The sequence below is a fragment of the Argiope bruennichi genome, chromosome 4 (assembly GCF_947563725.1).
Source record: "Argiope bruennichi chromosome 4, qqArgBrue1.1, whole genome shotgun sequence".
NCBI lineage: Eukaryota > Metazoa > Arthropoda > Arachnida > Araneae > Araneidae > Argiope > Argiope bruennichi.
The window spans coordinates 116504290-116525627 of NC_079154.1; the positions used below are offsets into that span (position 1 = coordinate 116504290).

General features: G+C 25.0%; 1 protein-coding gene across 1 annotated transcript; it reads right to left on the bottom strand.

Annotated features, from left to right (window-relative positions):
* Positions 1–1193: 1193 nt before the first annotated feature.
* LOC129966806 (heterogeneous nuclear ribonucleoprotein 27C-like) lies at positions 1194–21056 on the bottom strand. Its single transcript, XM_056081380.1, has 12 exons — positions 20909–21056; positions 18908–18948; positions 17047–17213; positions 16522–16560; positions 16345–16443; positions 15772–15820; positions 12864–12946; positions 5689–5854; positions 4771–4899; positions 3737–3859; positions 2008–2097; positions 1194–1314 (listed from the first exon to the last, which is right to left on the bottom strand). Exons 1-12 carry the CDS (start codon positions 20935–20937, stop codon positions 1253–1255), a joined length of 1077 nt encoding a protein of 358 aa, XP_055937355.1. The 5' UTR covers positions 20938–21056; the 3' UTR covers positions 1194–1252.
* Positions 21057–21338: the final 282 nt, after the last annotated feature.

Genomic DNA, 21338 nt, shown 5'->3' on the forward strand with positions numbered 1-21338 from the left:
GAGCACCAAAAATTGACTCGTGGCCTACAGCATGGGATCACACACTCTATACTAAATATTTATGCAAATGAAATTACATTTTTAATTAATATAGTGCATTTTTTTTAAATATGTGATGAAAAATTATTTTTACCTTTCTAACCAACTTAAAAATACTTTCAAAAATATCTTCTTGAAAACAGGAAGCTAACTAATATTTTATTAAATAATTTATTATTTAGATTTTAGCTGACAATTTGCATACTATTTACAAGTAGAAAAGAGCAAAATTTAAAGAATAGTACTATAAATGGCATACATAAAAAAACAAAAAAGCATTTTACTAGAGAATAGTAAATATCAGAGGGCAGAAGAATTAATGACTTTAAAATTTTCAAACTTTTAGCTTTAAAAAAATGAAATTGATTTTTTTTTTAAAAAATCTCCTTATTGCATTAACATTTAAAATCCAATTCTACAAATACTGTTCAAAATATTTTACATTTTAAATCTTTCCCCTAATAGATGATACACCTCCATTTCTTGTGAATTTCACTCTCTTCCCCTATAGATTTCCCAGCCTTGTAATAACATTTTAAATATGATGGCTAGATTTATTGTTAATAAGAGTATATAAGAAAATTTAACTCGAAGGGAGGGGGAAATCTAAAGGGAACACACATCTTCCAATGACTTGAAAACAAAGTGAAGTATAGATTTATCCAATAAGAATTCCCATCTAAAAAGATTTAATACCATTTTTGAAATCTCATTATTTAAAGATTAAATTGTTGAAATAATTAAAATTGAGGATTGCTACTGCAACATCAAGATGAGAAGAGTTTAGAGAAAATATAATTATATAGTTTATAAGGTGGAACATAAGCTTTATCAGCAACCAAATATACCATATTTCTATCTAGAATAAATTTAAAAAAAAAAATGCCTTTAAAATTGAAAACAAATTCATGACACAATGCATTTTTCAATGCCATAACTTGAAACCCACTGTGAGAATTCAGATCATAAGAATAAACTCAAATTCTTAAAAACACTAGATATTGCTTCCCATGAATTAAAATAATTTTACTAAAAAATGAATGAGTTTTGGATCCTTCCCAAATTTTAATCCTTCAGTAATTTTAAAAATGGAAAAAGAACTTTTAATATCACTGGCAATATTTTCTAATAAATAAATAATAAAGAGACAACAATAATTTAAAAAGCAAGAGTTTAATGAAACAATATGAAAATACAACATTCACGTAAAAAGTCAGCGTCTGTATGGATGATATCCCTGGCTTCTATTCACAGCAGCAGCTTGGTAGTTTGGTCCTGAAAGAAAATTCAGAATAAATTAAAATGGAATAGTTATTTTTTATATTGTACTTAATGTTCCATTTAATAAAAAAACAACTTTTCATAAATGGAAAATAAATTCCTATTTATTCAATATATAAGTTCAAAAACATGTTTACAGTATTACTGGTTTTAATCTTAAAAACTTAATAGCACCAAAAGTGTAACATGTTCACTACCAGGGCACACATCTGATATTCATTCCATATAATTAAATGCATCCTTTATTATCTCCTAACCATTATAGGGATTGAGTCAACCAATTAGATAGATTTTTCAGTATATTTAGAAAAGAGCTGTGAACCACAGGAGAATCAAGTAGCAGTAAATGTTAAGGATTATTCGATGAAATTTTCACACTAAATTTATGTACATTAAATGTAGTATCTTAAAATATACATACAAGACCTAAATGTGCACCTTTTTAGATTTAAAAAAGTTTTATTATAAAGAATTAAAATCAAAAACCGATTTTTAATCACTGATTACACAAATTCTATCAAATTACTATGAAAAGAAAATCCAGTACATTTTTTAGCATAAACAAACAAACAACACAAATAACAACACGTCATTTAAATCTTAAGAAATAAAAAGTTTTATTAATTTTTTATGTAAGTGGAACGGGGGAAAAAAACTCAAATACAGTAGAAAGATGAATAAACAAACCATTTTCAGTTGTTTGATCCTTTTGAAATGAACTTCCGTAAGCCTTAGTTGGTCCAAATGCAGGTGGATTTTGTGGATAAGCATTAAGAGCTATTAAAAAAAAAAAAAACACGCCTTGAATTAAATTTCTGAATGGATATTATTCAGGTTATACACAATTTTCATGTTATAACTGATAAACAAAAACAGTGCATTTGTCAGATGAGTATATGCATTGTAAAAAAAGGCATATATTATTTGAAATGGAATTGATAAATATAAGAAACAAGATTCTAAAAATACAATGAGATTTCCTAGTAGTTTACAAAGACATTTTGCAAAAACAATTATTACCCATCATGAATGGAAATAGGTTTAAAACAACTGGAAATATAACCAACCTTCTCATTCATCCACTTTAGTATAAAATATTGAGACCCCAATACAGTCTAATGAACTTGCAGAAAAAGGGGAAAAATCAAGATATTCAATCATCTCCAAAAATTAACTAATATAAAGTTAATTATATATATTTTTTTCATTCAAATGAAAAAAAAAAAAAAATCAATGGATAGTTACACGATCCAGAAATTGCTCTAATATTTTTATTTCAACAATAAAAAAAAATCATTCAAAATTAAAAACTTAATATCAGTTCATAATAAACACTTGACACCTAGCTTCTAATAATAATAATAAAGGGTACATGTATGCTGGCATTTAACAAAATAGATCATGGAACCAAGCCCTCACAAATTACCAAAAATTTTGATATTTTTCTAAAGGTAATTTGTTATTCCTTATTAGATGGTAATATTATTAAAAATTATTTTAATACTATTTCTCAACTCTGCCCTATTTCATTTCAATCTTTTAAGTATTAATCTAATTAAGGTGAATTATACAAAATAGTATGTTTTCATGAAATACAATTAAAAATAATATTTTACCATAGCTTTCACAATAATATTTTTTTTTTCATTTTTTTTCTATTAATATCAAATTTGACTTAGCAACTGACAAATTTGAAAGTTTGGACTAAAATAGGAATTTTGTTTTTGCACAATGATTTAGCCTGCAATTCTTATATTTATTTTCTTTGAATTCTGTGATCAAAACAATAAATATTTCTGAAAAAGTAAAATTATAAACACAATTTTAAAATGTGAACAATAGATTTTATTTAAAGTTTATATTTTTCTTGAATTTATAAGACACGTAAAGAAATGATGCTTTAGTTATATTAAAATAATTCTTAAAATATTAAAATTATATTTACAATATGTCATATAATTTGACATTTCCTTGCAGAAATATAAAAATAGCAAAAAAAGGCATTTGATTTTGTTTTCTTTTGGAAATACAGAACAATTAGATTCATTATTTTCATTTTAAAATGTTAATAATTAAATAAGTAATGTTACAATTTCTGACAAACATTAAATTGCAGATGACATTGAGAAGGAATTTTTAAAGAAAAGAGTACTTTTTAATGAATTTTATCAATTATAACGACCAAGAAGTAAAATAAGCATGAATAATTTAGCAATACAATAAATAAATTTATAAAAAAAAACTGCTTGAGATATTAAAAATATTGCAGAATTATCACATAATAGAAAATTAAATGCTTTCAATGGCAAAAACCAATTCTGAAAAGTGATGAAATTTATAGAACTATATCATATCTAAAAATTAGTATTAAATTTTATGAATCTTTTGCAAACCCATATACTACATCAAATCTTACCATCAGGAGCTGCTGCAGCTGCTGGAGGATAGCCAGCAGTTGGGGCCTGATTGTAGCCAGTAGCAGCTGGTTGCGAATAATTTCCAGCTGCAGGAGGTTGGGTGTAACCATAACCAACAGCACCTTTAGAAATGAATTTGAAATTATTACCATGATAAAAAAAATTAAAAAAACTTTAATATATAACTTTTTTTTCTTCATGGATATGCTGCTTCCATCCATTTGTTTTATTTAATACAAATCTCCAAAAATAATTTTAAAAAAAAATGTTATAAGTGTATGATCAACTGCTTTATAAAATTTATAGAAATATTTCATTCTAGTAAAAATAACTGATACATACAATTGATATTACTCCTGATATTTAAAAGGTAAAATTGATAATTTTTCAATCAAAAATTCTTTCACAACAATAAAGTTTTTATAATATTTTGCATCATCTAAAGGTTTTTTACACATTATACAAATTGAATGACTTTAGATTGTATATCTAAAAAGGTTCTAAGAAAATTAGAGCTTAAATCATAAAATGAATAATTTAGAAACTATATTATAGTTTCTCATTTTTCATATAACTTTAAATTTCTGAAAAAAAAAAAAAGCAAATGTGAAGGAATGAAGAACAGAGCTTAAGAATAGCATTTTGAAATTAGAAGAAAAATTAAAAAAACTTTATAAAGAAAAGAAGAGAAGGCAAGAAATCCAAAGCAATGTTCTTTAAAATTTCTTTATTAATTTTTCTTTCCAAATTTCTTTAAATTTTCATAATTATCAATAATTTTTTTTCTCTAAAAAAGTCTTTACAAAAATGTTTAATCAAATTTAGGATTTCACTAATCAGGGCTCAAAAATAAATAAACTAGACATTTAATTTAAAAAAAATATATAAAAAGAGACTTAAATGTGAAGTCATAGCTGATTATAAATATAACCTACTCTTTCACAAAATACTTGCTAAATTAAGATTAGACATTTAATTTATGTGTAATAAACAGACCAGGACTAAATTTTAATTTAAAAAAAGTGCCACTTACCATAACCAGGATATGAAGGTTGAGCAGCATACTGAGTTGCAGGAGGCATTGCATTGTATGGTGCTGTGCCTGCTGAATACGAGTTTGTACCCATAGCGTTATAATTTTGGTAATTACCATATCCTTGGCCTATAAAATAAAAAAGTCAGCGAAATTAAAGTTTATTTCTATATTTCTTATTTATATTAATTATCTATTTATCCACATTCAGAAATTTCGCAATTTGTTTTTTCAATAAATCCCAAAAGACTAGCAAATAACTTATACCTCAAAATACAAAAATGGGATAAAGATTTGTAATAAACTTCCATACTTATTCTTTTTGATAATAAACTATCTATGGTTTTAAAAACTTCATTATCATAAAAAAGGGAAAGAAAACCATGACCTTATCAAAAAAGAATTTCCAATAATTTTGATTAAAGTTGATTAAACATGCTTATAGTTGAGGAAAGTAAAAGCATGAGCTAATATTCGATAATAACTTATCTACTTGAATATATTAATAGTATAGACAATCTAATCATAACACTCATAATAAAAATGATTATTTTCACAGTTTTTACATTTCAGAAAAAACTGATCCAATACTTATATAGATAAATGTCAGTACAGATCTGCTGATTTTAAAGCGCATAATCCCCCCCCCCTTCACAGCATTGAAACTGCATAAATAAACAAGCAGTTAAATTAATATTGTACAGCAGTTAAATTAATATTGTACAGCACTTTATATTCATCAAACAAAATGTCTTATGAAATGAAGCACTTTCTCCTCTACACTATTTATTATGGTAAACATGTTTAAAACAAATATTATTTCTTTTACTTTTTTTACATAATTAAATACTTATATAATAAAAATATTTATCACAGTTTATTTTTTAAATTGTTTAAAAAATAGAGTTTACAAAATACCTTGCATGTTATAAGATTGTGCAGGCTGATTCCATCCAGTTTGATATCCTGGTGCTGGTCCATAACCACCTGGTCTCATCATGCCATTTTGATTTCCAGGACCATATGGTTGCCCTGGATTTCTTCTCAAATTATTGTCTCTTGGTTCTGCTCTCTTGCATTCAACCTTGAAAAAAATAAGATCAAAACAAGTTAATGTCTTATTTCTTCCCAACATTGCAAACCATTAGCATGTTATCTTACCTCTGTTCAAAAGGGGAAAAAAATCCATGTTTTTCTTCAAAATAGGAGTAATAATTAAGTAAAACATTTTAAGACAAATGTTTAAAGTCATGCTCATGAGAAAATCATTCTATGAATCATTAAAAAGCTTCTATAAAATGTTAAAGATTCACAATCTTCTTCTCAAGTAATATATTCAATATTATACTTGATAATAATGTGCCTATTTCACATTTATGAAAAGGAATTTGTTATAGCAAAGATCAATTTTCATTAACTAATCATCAAAAGACACTACATCATAAGCATGTTAAATAACTTGATGCTTGATTAAAAAAAAAAAAAAAAAAAAGCATTACCCTGAAATATCAATATTTGGGAAAATCTATTTAGTAAAAATTAAAGGCCTTTTAATAGTTAAGTTTAAAATTTTTTACAAGCTATGGTTCTAATTTGTTACACTTCAGAAATTAATTTATCGGCAAGAAAATAGAAATCTTGAACAAAAATTGCATGTGCAAAAGAAAGTAGTTTTCTTACAGAATAAAATTCACCTTAATTTGAATGCTGCTTTAACATTAAAATATTTCACAAATGCAACAGAAAAAAAAAACAATCATAATATCTTTAAAATAGTTGGCATGAGTACAAACAATATAATATAAATAAGACTTTCAGTTTAAAAATGAGTTGAAAGGATGTTTTCCAATTATTTTAATTGCATGAGTAATCTGCTCATAACAAAATTTAAATACCACATACCCATTTAAGATTTAAAAAACAAACATGCATTTTACATAATTTTCTACCTATTTCTCATAATAATCTTTTCCCAGAATATTTTATTCAGTAAATGCGCTTTATTGTAGGATTTAATGGAGCAGATGGAGGATTCATCTATCATATTTTTCTGATAACTCAAACTGAGAAAATCACAACCTACTCTGAGAATTAACAGAAAATAAATATGGAAATGAAGTATCAAGAAGAATTACATGGCTAACCTTTATGCAATTTTTTTTTTTTTTTTTAAGATGGGTTTAATTCTCCAAGCAGCCAATTATCTCAAGCTAATATTCAACTCTCAGAAATGAGCTGTAAAGTTTACATCTTTTAATAATTAGTTTTTTTAATTATGTTTTAAATCAAAATATGAAAAATTGCTTTGGCCACTTGGAGTATTAAAGCACTGAACAGAAAGAATTAATGTATCATAGCACAATCAGAAAACAAAAGAATCCAAAAAATGTAAGAAATTTATGTAAATGTATAAATTAAATATATGATTTAACATACTTACCTTGTTTTAAATATAATTATTACAACTTTTAAATTCCAATGAAGAGATCCATTACCAAACATACTTAAATAATTAAAAGGCACCATTCATATCTAGTATCCCATGTGGAAATATAATGATATAATCCTTCTCATCACAGCATAAACCTGTAGCTTAATAAGACTGAATTAATATATTACTAAAATGAAAGCAAAACTGCCAATCTGTTTCCCATGCTCTTGCATATAGCCTGGCTGAAAAATACTGCTTGCTTCTTATACAACCATGTACAGATTTCATAAAGTTTACAAAATGAAGCATTTTAGTTTTATAATTTTTAAGATTCTAAAGTTTGACAGATAACACATTGATAGCTGTATTATTTTCAACTTCATATATTACATTTTCAAATGAATACTTTCATTTCAATGAATACTGATGAATACAGGCTATGACACCTGTTTTAATACCTTTCAATTCCCTAACTACTCAAAAATAAAATCTTGCTTTAAATAAATAAGGTCAGTTTGTTATATATTTTAATACTCTGCATTATTTTAAGTCTATCTAACATTAGACTCCACACAAATTTAAGATTTCTTAAAATTCTCAAATTTAAAAATAAACTACATTTTTTACAAACAAAAGTAACAAAATCAAACTTTTAAATATGTATTGTTTAGAAAGTGCATATTTCATAAAACTTTTTTTTCTCTATATCTGAATTGCTGAAAATACAATAAATTGTCTTTCATATTTAACAAGACTACTATAACAATTTATCAATTAATAATAATAATAAAAAAATAGATACCAAAACTAAGCAGCTAAAGTAATAAGGATACTTATTTCACATGATATTGCAGAAAGCAGAAACATTTCAGAAATGAAAAAATTACAATACAACGAAATAGATAATACATTTTGTTGTCATGTATAAAGATGCTAAAAATTCCATAAATTTTAAAAGCAGCATATTACGTAATAAGTTCCAACAAGACTGTTTTGAACATCAACATGTCATGCGGTGAAAAAAATCATTTACTATTAGTACATTAATAGTTTAAACTCTTAAGTTTAAAAAAAAGAGTGCAATTACATAAGGTAAAATCAAAATATATTATGGAAACAAAAGAAAAGCAATTATTGTATTGGTGAAACTATTTTGTATTCAGTTAAAATTTTTATTTTTACAGAAGTGGCAGTCAATTTCTCATAAAATAAATCCCTGGAGAATGACATTTCCACATCATCAGTAAACAAACTAGCTGTTTCTTTTGTGCCTTGTGGCCTTTTATAAAGAATTTTTATTGCAATTTGAGTATTTCCAAAGATTTACAAATTTAAAATGGCAAATACAAAGTACAAACTTGTATATATACATATATATGGTTCGCATATGATTTCTATCCAGTCATAACAAAATACTTAAGCCATTTAGTTTAGATCACATTCCTTCCAAATGAATGGATATTATTGATTAGATTAACATGAAAATTAAGTTGTTACTTTAAAATAAAATAGGTTGTAAATTAATAAAAATAATTGGTAAAATAAAAATTAATTAGGTTGGTTCTAATAAGACAAAATTAAAATTTGAAGTTTATTTACATTAAAGAATATATATTTAATAATTACATCAGAAGTATGTCTTTGAATGTGTGACTTCTACATTCTTTAATGGATTCAAATCAAATTTGATGAAAATGTTCTTTAGCATATAAAATATTCAGCTACACTATTAAAAAATTAATATGCTGCTCTTCAAAGGGAGTGAAATGAAAGTAAAAAGTTATGTTTTCCTATTATAGCCTTTGGGAAATATAGGAAAACTAATTACTTTTCTACTGATACCATTTTTGAATAATTTCTGTAGTTTGAATCAATTTTCAAAATTGATTTAAATACAATTTGCAACAACTATTTTGTTATAGTTAAAATATTTAGTATATCTTGCTGTGTAGCATCCATCATTTACACTTTTATTTGTCAATTTTATTTTGTAATATTACTCCTTTTTAATGTCAGCATATTAATTTACCTTAAAATTGCTGCAATTTCTTTTAAAATTCATGTTGAACTATAAATTTTTAAAGCACCAATTTAACATACAGCATATCATTTTAATGACTTTTTATAAGTTGGGCTCATTAAATATGATTTTATTTCATTTAATACATTTGTCAGTTTTTATTAAATCAAATATTTTATTGTGTAAGTATTTATTTGTCAATAGACACCCTCTTCCAACTATGGCAAACTATAAATTTATGGCCTCAGTTTGGTATTTTAATTATCAGGAAATTGGGACATACTTTTCCTATTCAACATTACTATATCAAAGCTAAAAATTCAAAAGAATTTTTAATTTTATTAAACTTCAATAATAATTTAAATATCATGGATTTTAAAATATAGATGTGAACCCAAATTACAAAATCTGAATAAATCATGAAACATTTAAAAAAAAATATCCAAAAGCATTTTCAAAAAAAATATTGTTATTCTATGTTTGTGTTTTTATTCAGTTAAGGGCAAATTGCACCATGCTTCATAAAAATTTATTTGAGCATTATCTAAGCTTGTAATTGCTAGAATTTGGTTTTTAGCACTTGATATTAAAATGTCTATGTGTATTATTATATAGTCATTAAGTTTCAGATATCATAGAATTTTTAGTTCTCTTCTCTTAAAATTGCCAATTTAATGAATTAAAATTTAATTTGTTGTTGCCAGTATCAATCTAGAAGCTTCATCCATAGAAAAATAATTTTACCAAATTCTAGAATGGAACTCCAAGAAATGTTATAATATAAGTACTAATAAGTGAGAATAAGAATGTTATTTATCTGAAAAGCTTTAAAATAGCAACTATTACTAATTAAGATTGAGTATTCTTATATCATAATAAATAAAATGCATATGCAGCCATGGATACAGAAGTTAGTAATTCGATATATTTGTTATTTTAAAATTTTCAGATAAAACTCAATACAAAGAAAAAGGACCTCCTCCTCTCCAAAATCCCCATTTAATAACATTTTACGAGATTTTCTTTAACCCATGTACCAAAACATGGAGTACAGTTTAATTCTTGGAATAACATACAAAATAACAATAGATAATTGTAATCAGATTCTTTGGAACAAAAATAAAAGTTCTAAATAATGAATCTTGTTTAAGCACTCTCAGAAGCATCAGGATAGATTTTTTTTTTTTTTTTTGATGTTCAGATCAAAAGAAATAACATTTAAATTTTTTAAAATATGCTTGAACAAAAAAACCCATCTATGTTATGATTAAATTAAATATGACAAAGTTTGATTCAATTACTTTTACAGCTGATTATTTTTTTGAATCTGAAAACATAAAAGATCAATAATTGATTTTTGAAAATTTAATGACATTGGCACATGAACAGCAAATGTTCAGCAAATTATACCGAAGATTTCATGACTCCGATTAAATATGTGATGAGAATTTGTGGAATAACACTTGATTGATTAAGTAAAAAGCACACTGATAAATTTAAAAGTTATTTATTAAGTTTAGTTGACACCACTTAATGCAATTTCGATTATTATCGTTTGCTTTACATCATTAAAATCCTTCAATTCCAAACCAACATAATCAAATGCACATCAAAGTATTCATTTTATGCAATAATTATATCATTAAAGTTATCAGATTATACTTTTCTTCATTTTCAACCCATGATAATGATTGACGTTCATAGTATTTCTAGCCACATTTATAAAAAATAAATAAAAATAATCTGAGTCATTTTTGTCACAAGACAAGACACAAAAGTCCCCCCCCCCTCCTTTTTTGTCAAGACTAGAATGCTCTGGATTAATGCAAAAGGATAGCCATACTGTTACATGTGGCATGAAATCTGTTGAATAGCCATAATACCATTGTTTGATGAACTGATTTCAGTGTTCAAAACTTAAATTCATTACAGATATAAAATTTACCTAAAATGAGTCAATGCAAAACTACAAATATTTCACAGCACTTTCTTTGTAAAATTTTTGAAAAATCATGAATGTTTTGTGAGCAATAAACGATTCGGTTGGGGGAAAATGTATTTAAAGAAACCCACCATGCAGCCTCATTCAACAACTTTTAAAAGACAATACAAGAGAACATTTTTAAAAGAATCAGAAATAATTGTTGATAAATAATAAAATTTTTTTGGTAGTTTTTAAATAAATTACAGCTAGATTCTAAAGTTTCTCTTAACCTTTTCCCTTACCCTTTTTGTCCAAGTATGATACTAATACAGTTGATTTTACTTAATCTGGTTATTATTATCAATCAGTTCTTGAAGTCATAACATTAATTAGCAGCTACTATATAAGTAGTTTTTACATATAAATTTAACTACTACAAATTTCTATTAAGTTGCTACACGGGCAAACTATATAAAAGTAAAAAAAATTGGTAATCAAGATTTTCATACTAAGAAATTAGAGCAATTGCAACTATTAATTTTATCACCTACAGCTAAATATCATTGCATTTCATTTAGTTCTGAAATGAACAGATATTCTAAATAAAACCCAAAATATATCTATACAATTCCCATCAAAATAAAAAGAGAATGAAGACAATTTGTTAAAATATAAATATTAAAAAGTATAATTTTCTGTGATTTGTTACCTTTTAAGTTCTAAAAAAAATTACATCTACATGTTAACTAATAAACAGATAATCTAACATCTTTTTAAAATCCTATCTCTTTTAATGAAATTGTTTTTGCGGCAATAAATAATCTAGCTGAATATACTATAGGTAGGTCCATTTTAATGTAAATTACTGCTCTATCAACTCAATAGCATACAATTCATACAAATTAGCTTAGCAGAACATTTCATACACTAAAATGAGTTGGGAATTCATCAAACGAGTCCATAATAAAGAGAATCCCCCATAAGAACTCCCAATTCCTTATAAATGTACAAATATAATTTATCAAACACTGCAGAAGAAAATATTAATAAGCAAATTGTTTCCAATTTCATTTTTAAAAAAAATCTGCAGCGCACATAATCGATATAAAAAATAAAAGTTTTCTTAAAAATTTCCATTATAAATGTTAAACAACTAAAATTAACTCAATTTTAATATCTATTATTACTAACACATTTGGTTTTGCTTACTGCTAGTAAGCAATTTTACCTCTTTTATCATAATTTCTAATTTTCAATGTTTCACATTTCTGCTATAGGAGATAGGATAATATTTTACAACATATACAAACAAGTTCTAATAAAAATAAAATGTACATTTATAAATTAGATAACCTAGTATAACAATAATGAATACAATATGGGTACTATTCTGTTATTCTAACAGAAGCCAAAATATATACTAAAACTGTTGCTTTTCCATTAGCGATTGCTACTGAAATCTGTAGAAGATCAATATTTGGCACATTTGCCTATATTTTGATGATTTATGTCTAATGGAAAAGTTACATTTTGCACCAATATTTAGGCTTTGTAGAAAAACTGAAACGCACCAAGATATTAAAATAAACAATTATCTCTATAACAGTTAAAAATCATCCATCCATTTGAATTCGTGTGTCATTTGCAACTTTCAACACAAATAAAACTTACAATATATAAACAATAGACAATAAATATATATTAAATGAGCACTACACCTGCTTGCCGTTGATGTTCACAAAACGTTGAGCACATGCTTGTTCAATGCTGTCTTCAAGTTCAAAAGATAAAAATCCAAAGCCTAATTTTAAATGAAGCACAATCTTACATATCTAAACTACAGAATACATGGAGATACCAAAGGAGAAAAATTATTCTCATTTTTCCTGCATGAGTTATTAAAATGGAATATACAATTTTTTTTTTTTTTAAAAAAAAGAGAAAATATTCCAAATTACTCATTATAAAATTCCATTGCTTAAAAATTGAAATACTTGATTCTTTAAGTTTAATTACAACTATGTTTCCACTTTTAAGAACTGAAAATTTTTTTCGTTTAAATTTATTAGTTCTGAAATAGGACTAGATTACAACCAACAAATTTCAGTGAGGTGGGGGAATGCACAAAAATTACCATTTTAAACATGTATACTGTATAATTTTTTAGACATAAATTTATTATTTTATTAATTACTTTATATTTATATTAGGCCATCATCTTCGCATTGAGAAAAATACATTCCCAAATTATTTATGGTTGAGATCAATATGAATTTTGAAATTCAAATTTGTGATATGATTGTTTAAATAGTATTCAACATTATGATTTATCCATGTTTATAACTAAATCCCTACATAAATTTAATAGAAATTAAATTTAAAATGTGTAAAACAATGGTATATATGCAATAACCTAAATGTCGTATGTAATATTCTAAATACAGATGAACAAATATTTTATTAACTAATATATACCCTTATTCATATTTTATAATAATTTTCAATCCAAAATTCTCACATTACTAAATTTCAAATAATCTATAAAAGCAACTATCTTAAAATTTGTAAATTTAAATTGTAATATGAAGATTTATAAAATTAAACAATCAAGGAAATATATATCTTAATCATGGCCTTAATGATACAGGGCATCCAAGCATTATGGATACATTACAAAATTAAACAAAAAAAAAAAAAAAAAGAAAAAAAAAGTAGAAGGGCAAAAAATTCAATTAATGCAATAACTGACATCCTATGTAGAAAAATTAATAAATGCCAATAAATAAATCACTGACAAACACCCAAGAAGTTATAGAATCAATAATATAATATAATCTGAAGAAATTCAAAAACTCAACAAAATTAAAATTTGAAACCTCATTCATAAATATGGCATAGAAAATTTATCTACTACATGTAGTGTATTTTTTTTCCTTCATAATTTTACAATGCATACAGTAAACTTCAAATACTCTGTATAAAGAAAGCCAATCATTTATTCCTTATAATTTTTAAAGAAAAGTTTTAAGTGTACAATGAATTATCTTTAAAGGCTTCAATTACAGTTCATACCTTCCAGCTAATAAAAAGACTATACTTTACATACAATCTAAAATATGCAAGATTTTAAATCCATGAAGCTAATAACAATATGGTTATAACGAGTTTCACTCAATGGAGTGCTATTTATGACTAGAAATCACCTTATTAAAGAAGAACAAAATTCAGATCAAATGCATCAAAGTAATCCATTACACACCAATTTCAAAAAGCTTATAAAACCAAACAGAATATTTGTAACTTCATACAAGAAAGATGCATACAAAGATGCAGATATTTATTGAGAAATATCCATTCATTATCTTAAAATGTAAAACTAGGTAATTAAAAAAAATCCAATCTCTTAAACATATCTATCATTAAATAGATATATTCTATTCTTTAAAACAAAGAGAAATGATCAGACGTAAATTTTCAAAATCTAATTTAAAAAACATTTTTTTTCCAGAAAATCTAACTATAATTATACCATTCTATAGCACTGATATCTTTCAATACAAATCAATCTAAATACAACAGACTTAAGAAAGACGCTTAATGGATCTTAACATGTTAGTCAGCAGCACTCTTCAACAACTTAATTTTGTATACATCATCTTTCAACAACTTAATATATATAATCTTTTAACAGTTTTCTGATTGTCTAAATACTACAAAACATGAAGATAAATCAATAATTCTGGATATTATAAATGCCCTCAAAAATGCACTTTAATATCAATTAAATACCCTATCACTTAAAATATCAATATAAACTGTTAAAATATACAAGTTCCTTATTTCAAAGGAAAAACAATGTTTCCAAGATACAATTTCTAAAAATTCATGCAGCTTCTGAATAAAAAAATATAGTCTATTAGGAGGAGGAATAAAAATTGCAAGTGAAATATGTAAATTGTTAATTTTACTTAATCATATTTAATTCAATTTGGTAAATTTTTTTTAAAAAAATGACATATATAAACACAAAACTATTATAGAATAAAGAATGTGAACATAGATTAGCAAATTTTTTTTAAAACAAACTCTAATTTTGCATTTGCTATAAGGTGATTTTTCGTTCCGGTATTTTGTAGCGGTAATAGAGAATTACAATATAGAAAACTCTGAATAAAATATTTCATTACATAATTTTTGTAAAGAAATTAAATAATTTTAATAATGCATTAATTGGTTACCCTGATACTATTTATAAACATTCTATGTATCCTTTTCCTCACTGACATTAAATTCCCCCCCCCCATTCAAGCACAAGGAAAAAAACTGATATATGTTTAAAAAAAATCAATTATATATACTTATGGAAATGGCAATAAAAAATTCAATTAAAGTGAAGAATAATCTATTTAGTGAGGGTTTATTTATTTATTATTTTAATTTTATACTAATTGCGGTATATAAGCCAATTTTGGAACTCTACAGGAGACCATGTGAGGTTGGCTATTCATCACTTTTCCCAAAAATTTGCTTATTTTTATTAATTGTTAAAAAAACTGTTTTGATATTATAATTTAATATTCTACATTAAAGTCTCACAATAAAGAAAGCTAAGCAGAAATATATTACCTCTGCATTTTTTCGTCTCTTGGTCACACATTATTGTTACTTGATTAACCTAAGAAATAAGAGAGATTAATAAATAAAATATGTTTACTATATTTATCCTGAAAATAGGCAAGATATTTAGTGCAAGTGAATACATAAGCTTTCTAGTAGTATAATTGATCTTGAACTTTGTAACTATAATTTAAAATTCTAAGGGAAAAGAATGTTATAATTTTTTTTAAAAAAATTACAAAAAATTAAAAAAATTATTGGCTTTAAAATTTTTTAAAAATTTAATACTACTAAAAGAGCAGAAAATACTCCAATTTTTATAACCAACAGTTTTTAACTTATATTTTTACAGTTCAAGACTGTAAAAATATAAGTTAATAAGTTACTATTAAAAGAACCAATATAAAGATTCCAGAAAGAAATTTAAAACACTTTTTTTTAACAATTTGACATTTATAATTACTTTATTAAAATGAACTGCATTAAAAAAAGCATAGCTTCACAAATAAGGAAAAAGTTACTATTCATTTTCAATACATTAAACGAAAAAAAAAAAATCTATGGAAATTATAGACGAATTACCTTTCCAAACTTTGACAAAGTATTACGAATATCAGTTTCTGTAATATCAGGAGGAAGCCCACCTAAAAACACCTTCCCTTGAGATGCCGCTTTTTTGTTCTATAGAAAATAAATACATTTTAGTAAGCAAAATATACCACTAATAAAAATATTCAAAAATGACAAAATATTATTTACCCTTTGCATGCTTCGTGGAGTGCATTCTTTAGCATCAACCTATAATGAAATTTAAAAAACACTCATCAACTTTGCATGTTAGTTTAACATGTTATAAAATGACAGATGAATATAAAAGATGGAAATTGTGAAAAGCATACAAATTTGGTATTTATGAAATTTGTACAAAATTTAAAATCCATGCAATACTATTCAAACAAAACATAAAACAATTAATTCTTGGAATTTTTAGAATATTATCCTATTGATCATGAACACTGGTGTAGATTACAACCATACTTGTACCAAGTTTCATAGTTGATGGCAATGGATATAAATGCCAGATTTTCAATGAAGCTTATAATTCATTATGTTTTAGAATTTAAAATTTTTAATAAAATTTCTTACAAATGGCATGTAAATACTCATTTTCGTAATCCTTCAACAGTCATATAATTAACAGATTTCACTTTGTAGCAATACATTTTACATAAATATAACTCTTTTTATATTAACAATCAGCAAGTTCAATTTTCATACACTTACCGTCCTTCCATTTATTTCATGAGGTTTAGACTGCAAAACAGCATTCACACAATTAGGGTCTTTAAAAGTGACAAAACCAAAACCACGGGATCTTCCAGTTTCATTATTTTTCATAACAACACTATCAATAACTTCTCCAAACTGGCTGAAATAGTTTTGCAGAGTTTCTATTGAAACATTAAAAAAATGCATTAAAAAACACACAAAAACATTACAAAAATTAACTCCAAGAAGTAAATTTTTTTATAATTTTTATTACAGTACAAATGCTAGAGTAAAATAATATTTTAAGAGCAACTCAAGAATATCAATTTATCTAGTAATTAAATATCTTATAATTAAATTAAAATTACTTAAATTCTGAAGTATGAGACATGGTTTTCCAAAGTTGATTTCTTTCTTTCTTCTCCCCCCCCCTTCCAACTATATGCCAAATATTGTCCCAGCAATTTTTTAAATTTCAACTCTGAAAGACATTTGTTACGATATATTATATACGGCAAGTTTTTAAAAGATAGGCATGAATCTATCATACTTAATAAGAGATTGGATATTAAAGTCTTACTGATGCATAACTCTGATAGAGTTCCTAAAAGTAGTCTTAAAAAGCAGAAACATTTTTTTAATACTCTAAATTTATGTAGCTTCAATTTCAGAATGAAATAAATAATTGCAGAAAAGATGAGTTTATATGCTTTTATCATATTTAATTTCAAAGAATCTCGCAAATTGTTTGAAATTACAAATTTAAACTTCTTTGGACTTATCTCCTCTTCATGATAATTCTAAATTCTGTCTTAAATGACAACTTTTTTTTTTTTTTGTTCAAAAACATATTTACTTGATTAACAATTGCATAATTTAAGGAAATTATATGTTAGAATAACGTTAAAATTTCTATAAAACTACATAATAAGCACTAGGCACCTGATGAGGCCAAAAAGTAGAGTAAATAAAAGATATTTTAGAATACATTTAGATTGGCATTTGTATATTAAATACATGCTAGCAATTAATCACTAAAAAGAAATATTGCCAAAGATGTGATGTCATCTATTGACTATATTGACCAAAGATATGAAGTTAAATCTGAAGCTTGTCAATGGCATGCAGTTAAGTCAAAAGTTCACCAATAACAAGCAGTAAATACAAAAGTACTATTATATTTATCAGACACAATTTTTTTTTTAAAAAAAATTACAGGTTTTAAATCAGATTTTTACTAGTGTTTTAAAATGAAAATTTCTTTAATATAATCATTCTAATACTGTCCCTAGAAAGCAGTTTTTCTACAATGTATACCTCTCACAGGAATCAAAATTTAATTAATTCACTAATTATTGATAATTTTAAGAAAATATTAAAATCCTGTACTGTTATAAAAGGAAGAAGAAATTTTATCACAAAATTACATCTTTACAAACATGAAATAAATGTCAAATAAAGGTATTAAAAAGATGTTATGATTGTAGAATTAAAGTCTTGCATTCTCTAAAAAAAAATCATAATTATCAACATAATAATTCAAAAATAACATTTTTCTGAATTAAAAATATAATTTATATATGAAAATTGAATAAAATTTATACAAAACAGCCATAATAAAGTATAAAGCTAAAAAAGCATCTGTTCAATAGATTTATGATATCAAATGGAAATTTAATTTGTATAAAAGTTCTTACTGTATTTCAATTTATCATTACATTTTATCACATTAAATCAAACCAAATTTGATAAATTATAGCTTGAAACTAATAATTATATTTTTACAAATTTTTGAAACACTTAACAAATGCATCAACTTCTTTCTTTGTAGGGGGGGGGGAAATGGTGAAATTCTATACAGAAATGTATACTTTACCTTTAGTTGTTTCCCAACTTAAACCACCAACAAAAAGTTTCCTAAAAGGTAAAGTGAACAAATGTAGAAAACATTAATTGCAAATAAAAGTTTTAATTATGAAGAGAACATGAGAAAAAGATTACTAATTTTAAAATTCAAATAAATTCCTTTCAAAATTTTTCATGATAAAAAAATTAAATGAAAAGAAATTAGAAAAGGAAATATTTTCTTTTTAAACACGTAACTGCCTTAAATTTTCCCTTTAACCACTTGCACGATTTGCTCGTGTGCCATACAAGCATAGAATTTTGCATTAACATTAAATCTAAAAATTTCACTATAAACATTATAACTTGATATAAAAATTCTATAGCATCCACAAATATTTCCAATATTCCATGGAATATTATTAAATAAAAATGACAACATACAACCAAATCAGAGCATTAACTTAATAGTTACTAGCCACCTTTGGGATTAGCTGGTTTGTTAGGGATATAGATTATCTTTAATTTCAGCTAAATCATTATCATACAATATCATATCCATAATACATTAAAATCTCCAGACATTCTAGTTACTTTAATTGTCTTGGATATGTTCTGCTCATTATGCACATGAAATTTTACGATAGGGACCTGTATCATAACAATATTAAATATAGAAATATAAGGTTCTGTTATCTTATGAATTTCTCAGTATTTGCTTGTTTATCAGCCTCGTAAACTACACAGATATTAAATAAAATCCATCTTAATTTTCAGTAATTGTAGAAAATCTAACAATTAAATAATTGACAAATAATAAAAATGTTTTTAATTTTCACGGAAATATATTGTTGGAAATTCAGCAAATAAATATTTTTAAAAAAAATGGAAGTTATGGAAAATATGCCAAGGTTTACTGTAAATAAAAGAGACCTTGTAATAAAACATTCCGCAAAAGATATTGAAGTACACAAGAATAACAAAATACCCGATTCCCCAGAGTAAATTCTTTTAAAAAGAATAACTAAATATTTCATATAACTGGTTATTGAAAGGATGATAAAAATGAAGAAATATATTGATAAGCAAGAAACCAATAAGGTTTGGTTTTCTGGTTCCTTGGCCATACTACACCAAGCATATAGTTTCACATTTTGCAAGATTAAAATGGTTCAATTATCAAAAGGTATAAAATAATTAAACACTGAGAATGTTTGTGTAATAATGGACATATAAAATTTTAAGAAGTGAAACATGGACAATGATTTTGAAACAAAAATCAAGTCCTACAATGTAAAAAATAAAAACAAATTAAATGTATTAAATGCACGCACAAAAATAAAACAGAAGTTTTTAAAAAGTGGTTTAGAGAATAAGGTGCTCATGAAATATTTCCAGAAAAAAAAAAAAAGTCATTTCATTAGCCATGGCATCTGTTTAATCAGCACTGTTGATTCTGAAGTTATTGCAAGTTGCATCAGAATATATTCAATAATGTAAGAAAAATTCAGAAAAAGATAAAAAGATTTTACGAAAAATTTTATAAGAATTAATATAAAATTCTCAATCACAATTTCGGATTTCAACTTTTTCTAAAGAAAAATATTTCAGATATTTTCAATCTGAAATGCATCCCGAAATTTAAAAAATAAAAACTATAAATTAATATTTAAAATTTAATCAAAATCGAAGCGCGCACATATGTTGTATGAACAATGAATGTAGAAAATTTTCCCAGGACTTCCTTGTGCTTCGAAAAAATGCTATAAAAACATTTTACTCCAACGAATGCGGCCATTTTATATATTCCAAAGTCCGTGAAAATAATTTTTCATGTAATCCATTCTAGATTATTGTATGTTTAATTTAATCTACTACAGCTGTTTTAAATCACTTTTTCATCTTTAATAGTGAAACTTAATTTAAATTAATCATCTAGAAAAACTAAAACGGACTCAGTAGAATAACCGACTTGGGAAAGTTAAGGATAATTAATAAATAACATTCTGTAAGATATAAAGCATATATTTACCCCACATCGTCGCTTTCCGTCATAGTCATACTTATAAAACTCTCGGTGATAAGTTCAAGAAAATTAAAATAGAACAAAAAGCCAAGTCGTTTTTGAAGAATTCGAAATTATGCATACGCCAAAACGATCGAGAGAAGAGAGATAGATATGTTGCCACACGCCCGAAATGTCAAAATAATTTTTTATTTATATCTACTTATTTATTTTGAATTTTGCAGTGTAGTTAAAAAGACAAAATTAAACCAAGGAGTAATGTATCCTTATTTGGATGAATATTTTCATTTGATTACAAAAAAATAATAATCCGTTCTTCATCGGTATTTTTTTTTCGTTGCATTTTAATAAATAATAAATATAGACCAACTGAAGACACGATCTATAGGAAATTATTACATTTTTGAAATGCAAATGTAAAATAAATTATTTTTTC

Coding starts and splice junctions, on each gene's coding strand:
- LOC129966806 (XM_056081380.1), bottom strand. CDS start 20,937: ATGACTATGACGGAAAGCGACGATGTGGG. Junction 15,821..16,344: donor CTTTGTCAAAGTTTGGAAAG/GTAATTCGTCTA, acceptor CTTATTTCTTAG/GTTAATCAAGTAACAATAAT. Junction 12,947..15,771: donor AGAGACGAAAAAATGCAGAG/GTAATATATTTC, acceptor ATTTAAAATTAG/GCTTTGGATTTTTATCTTTT.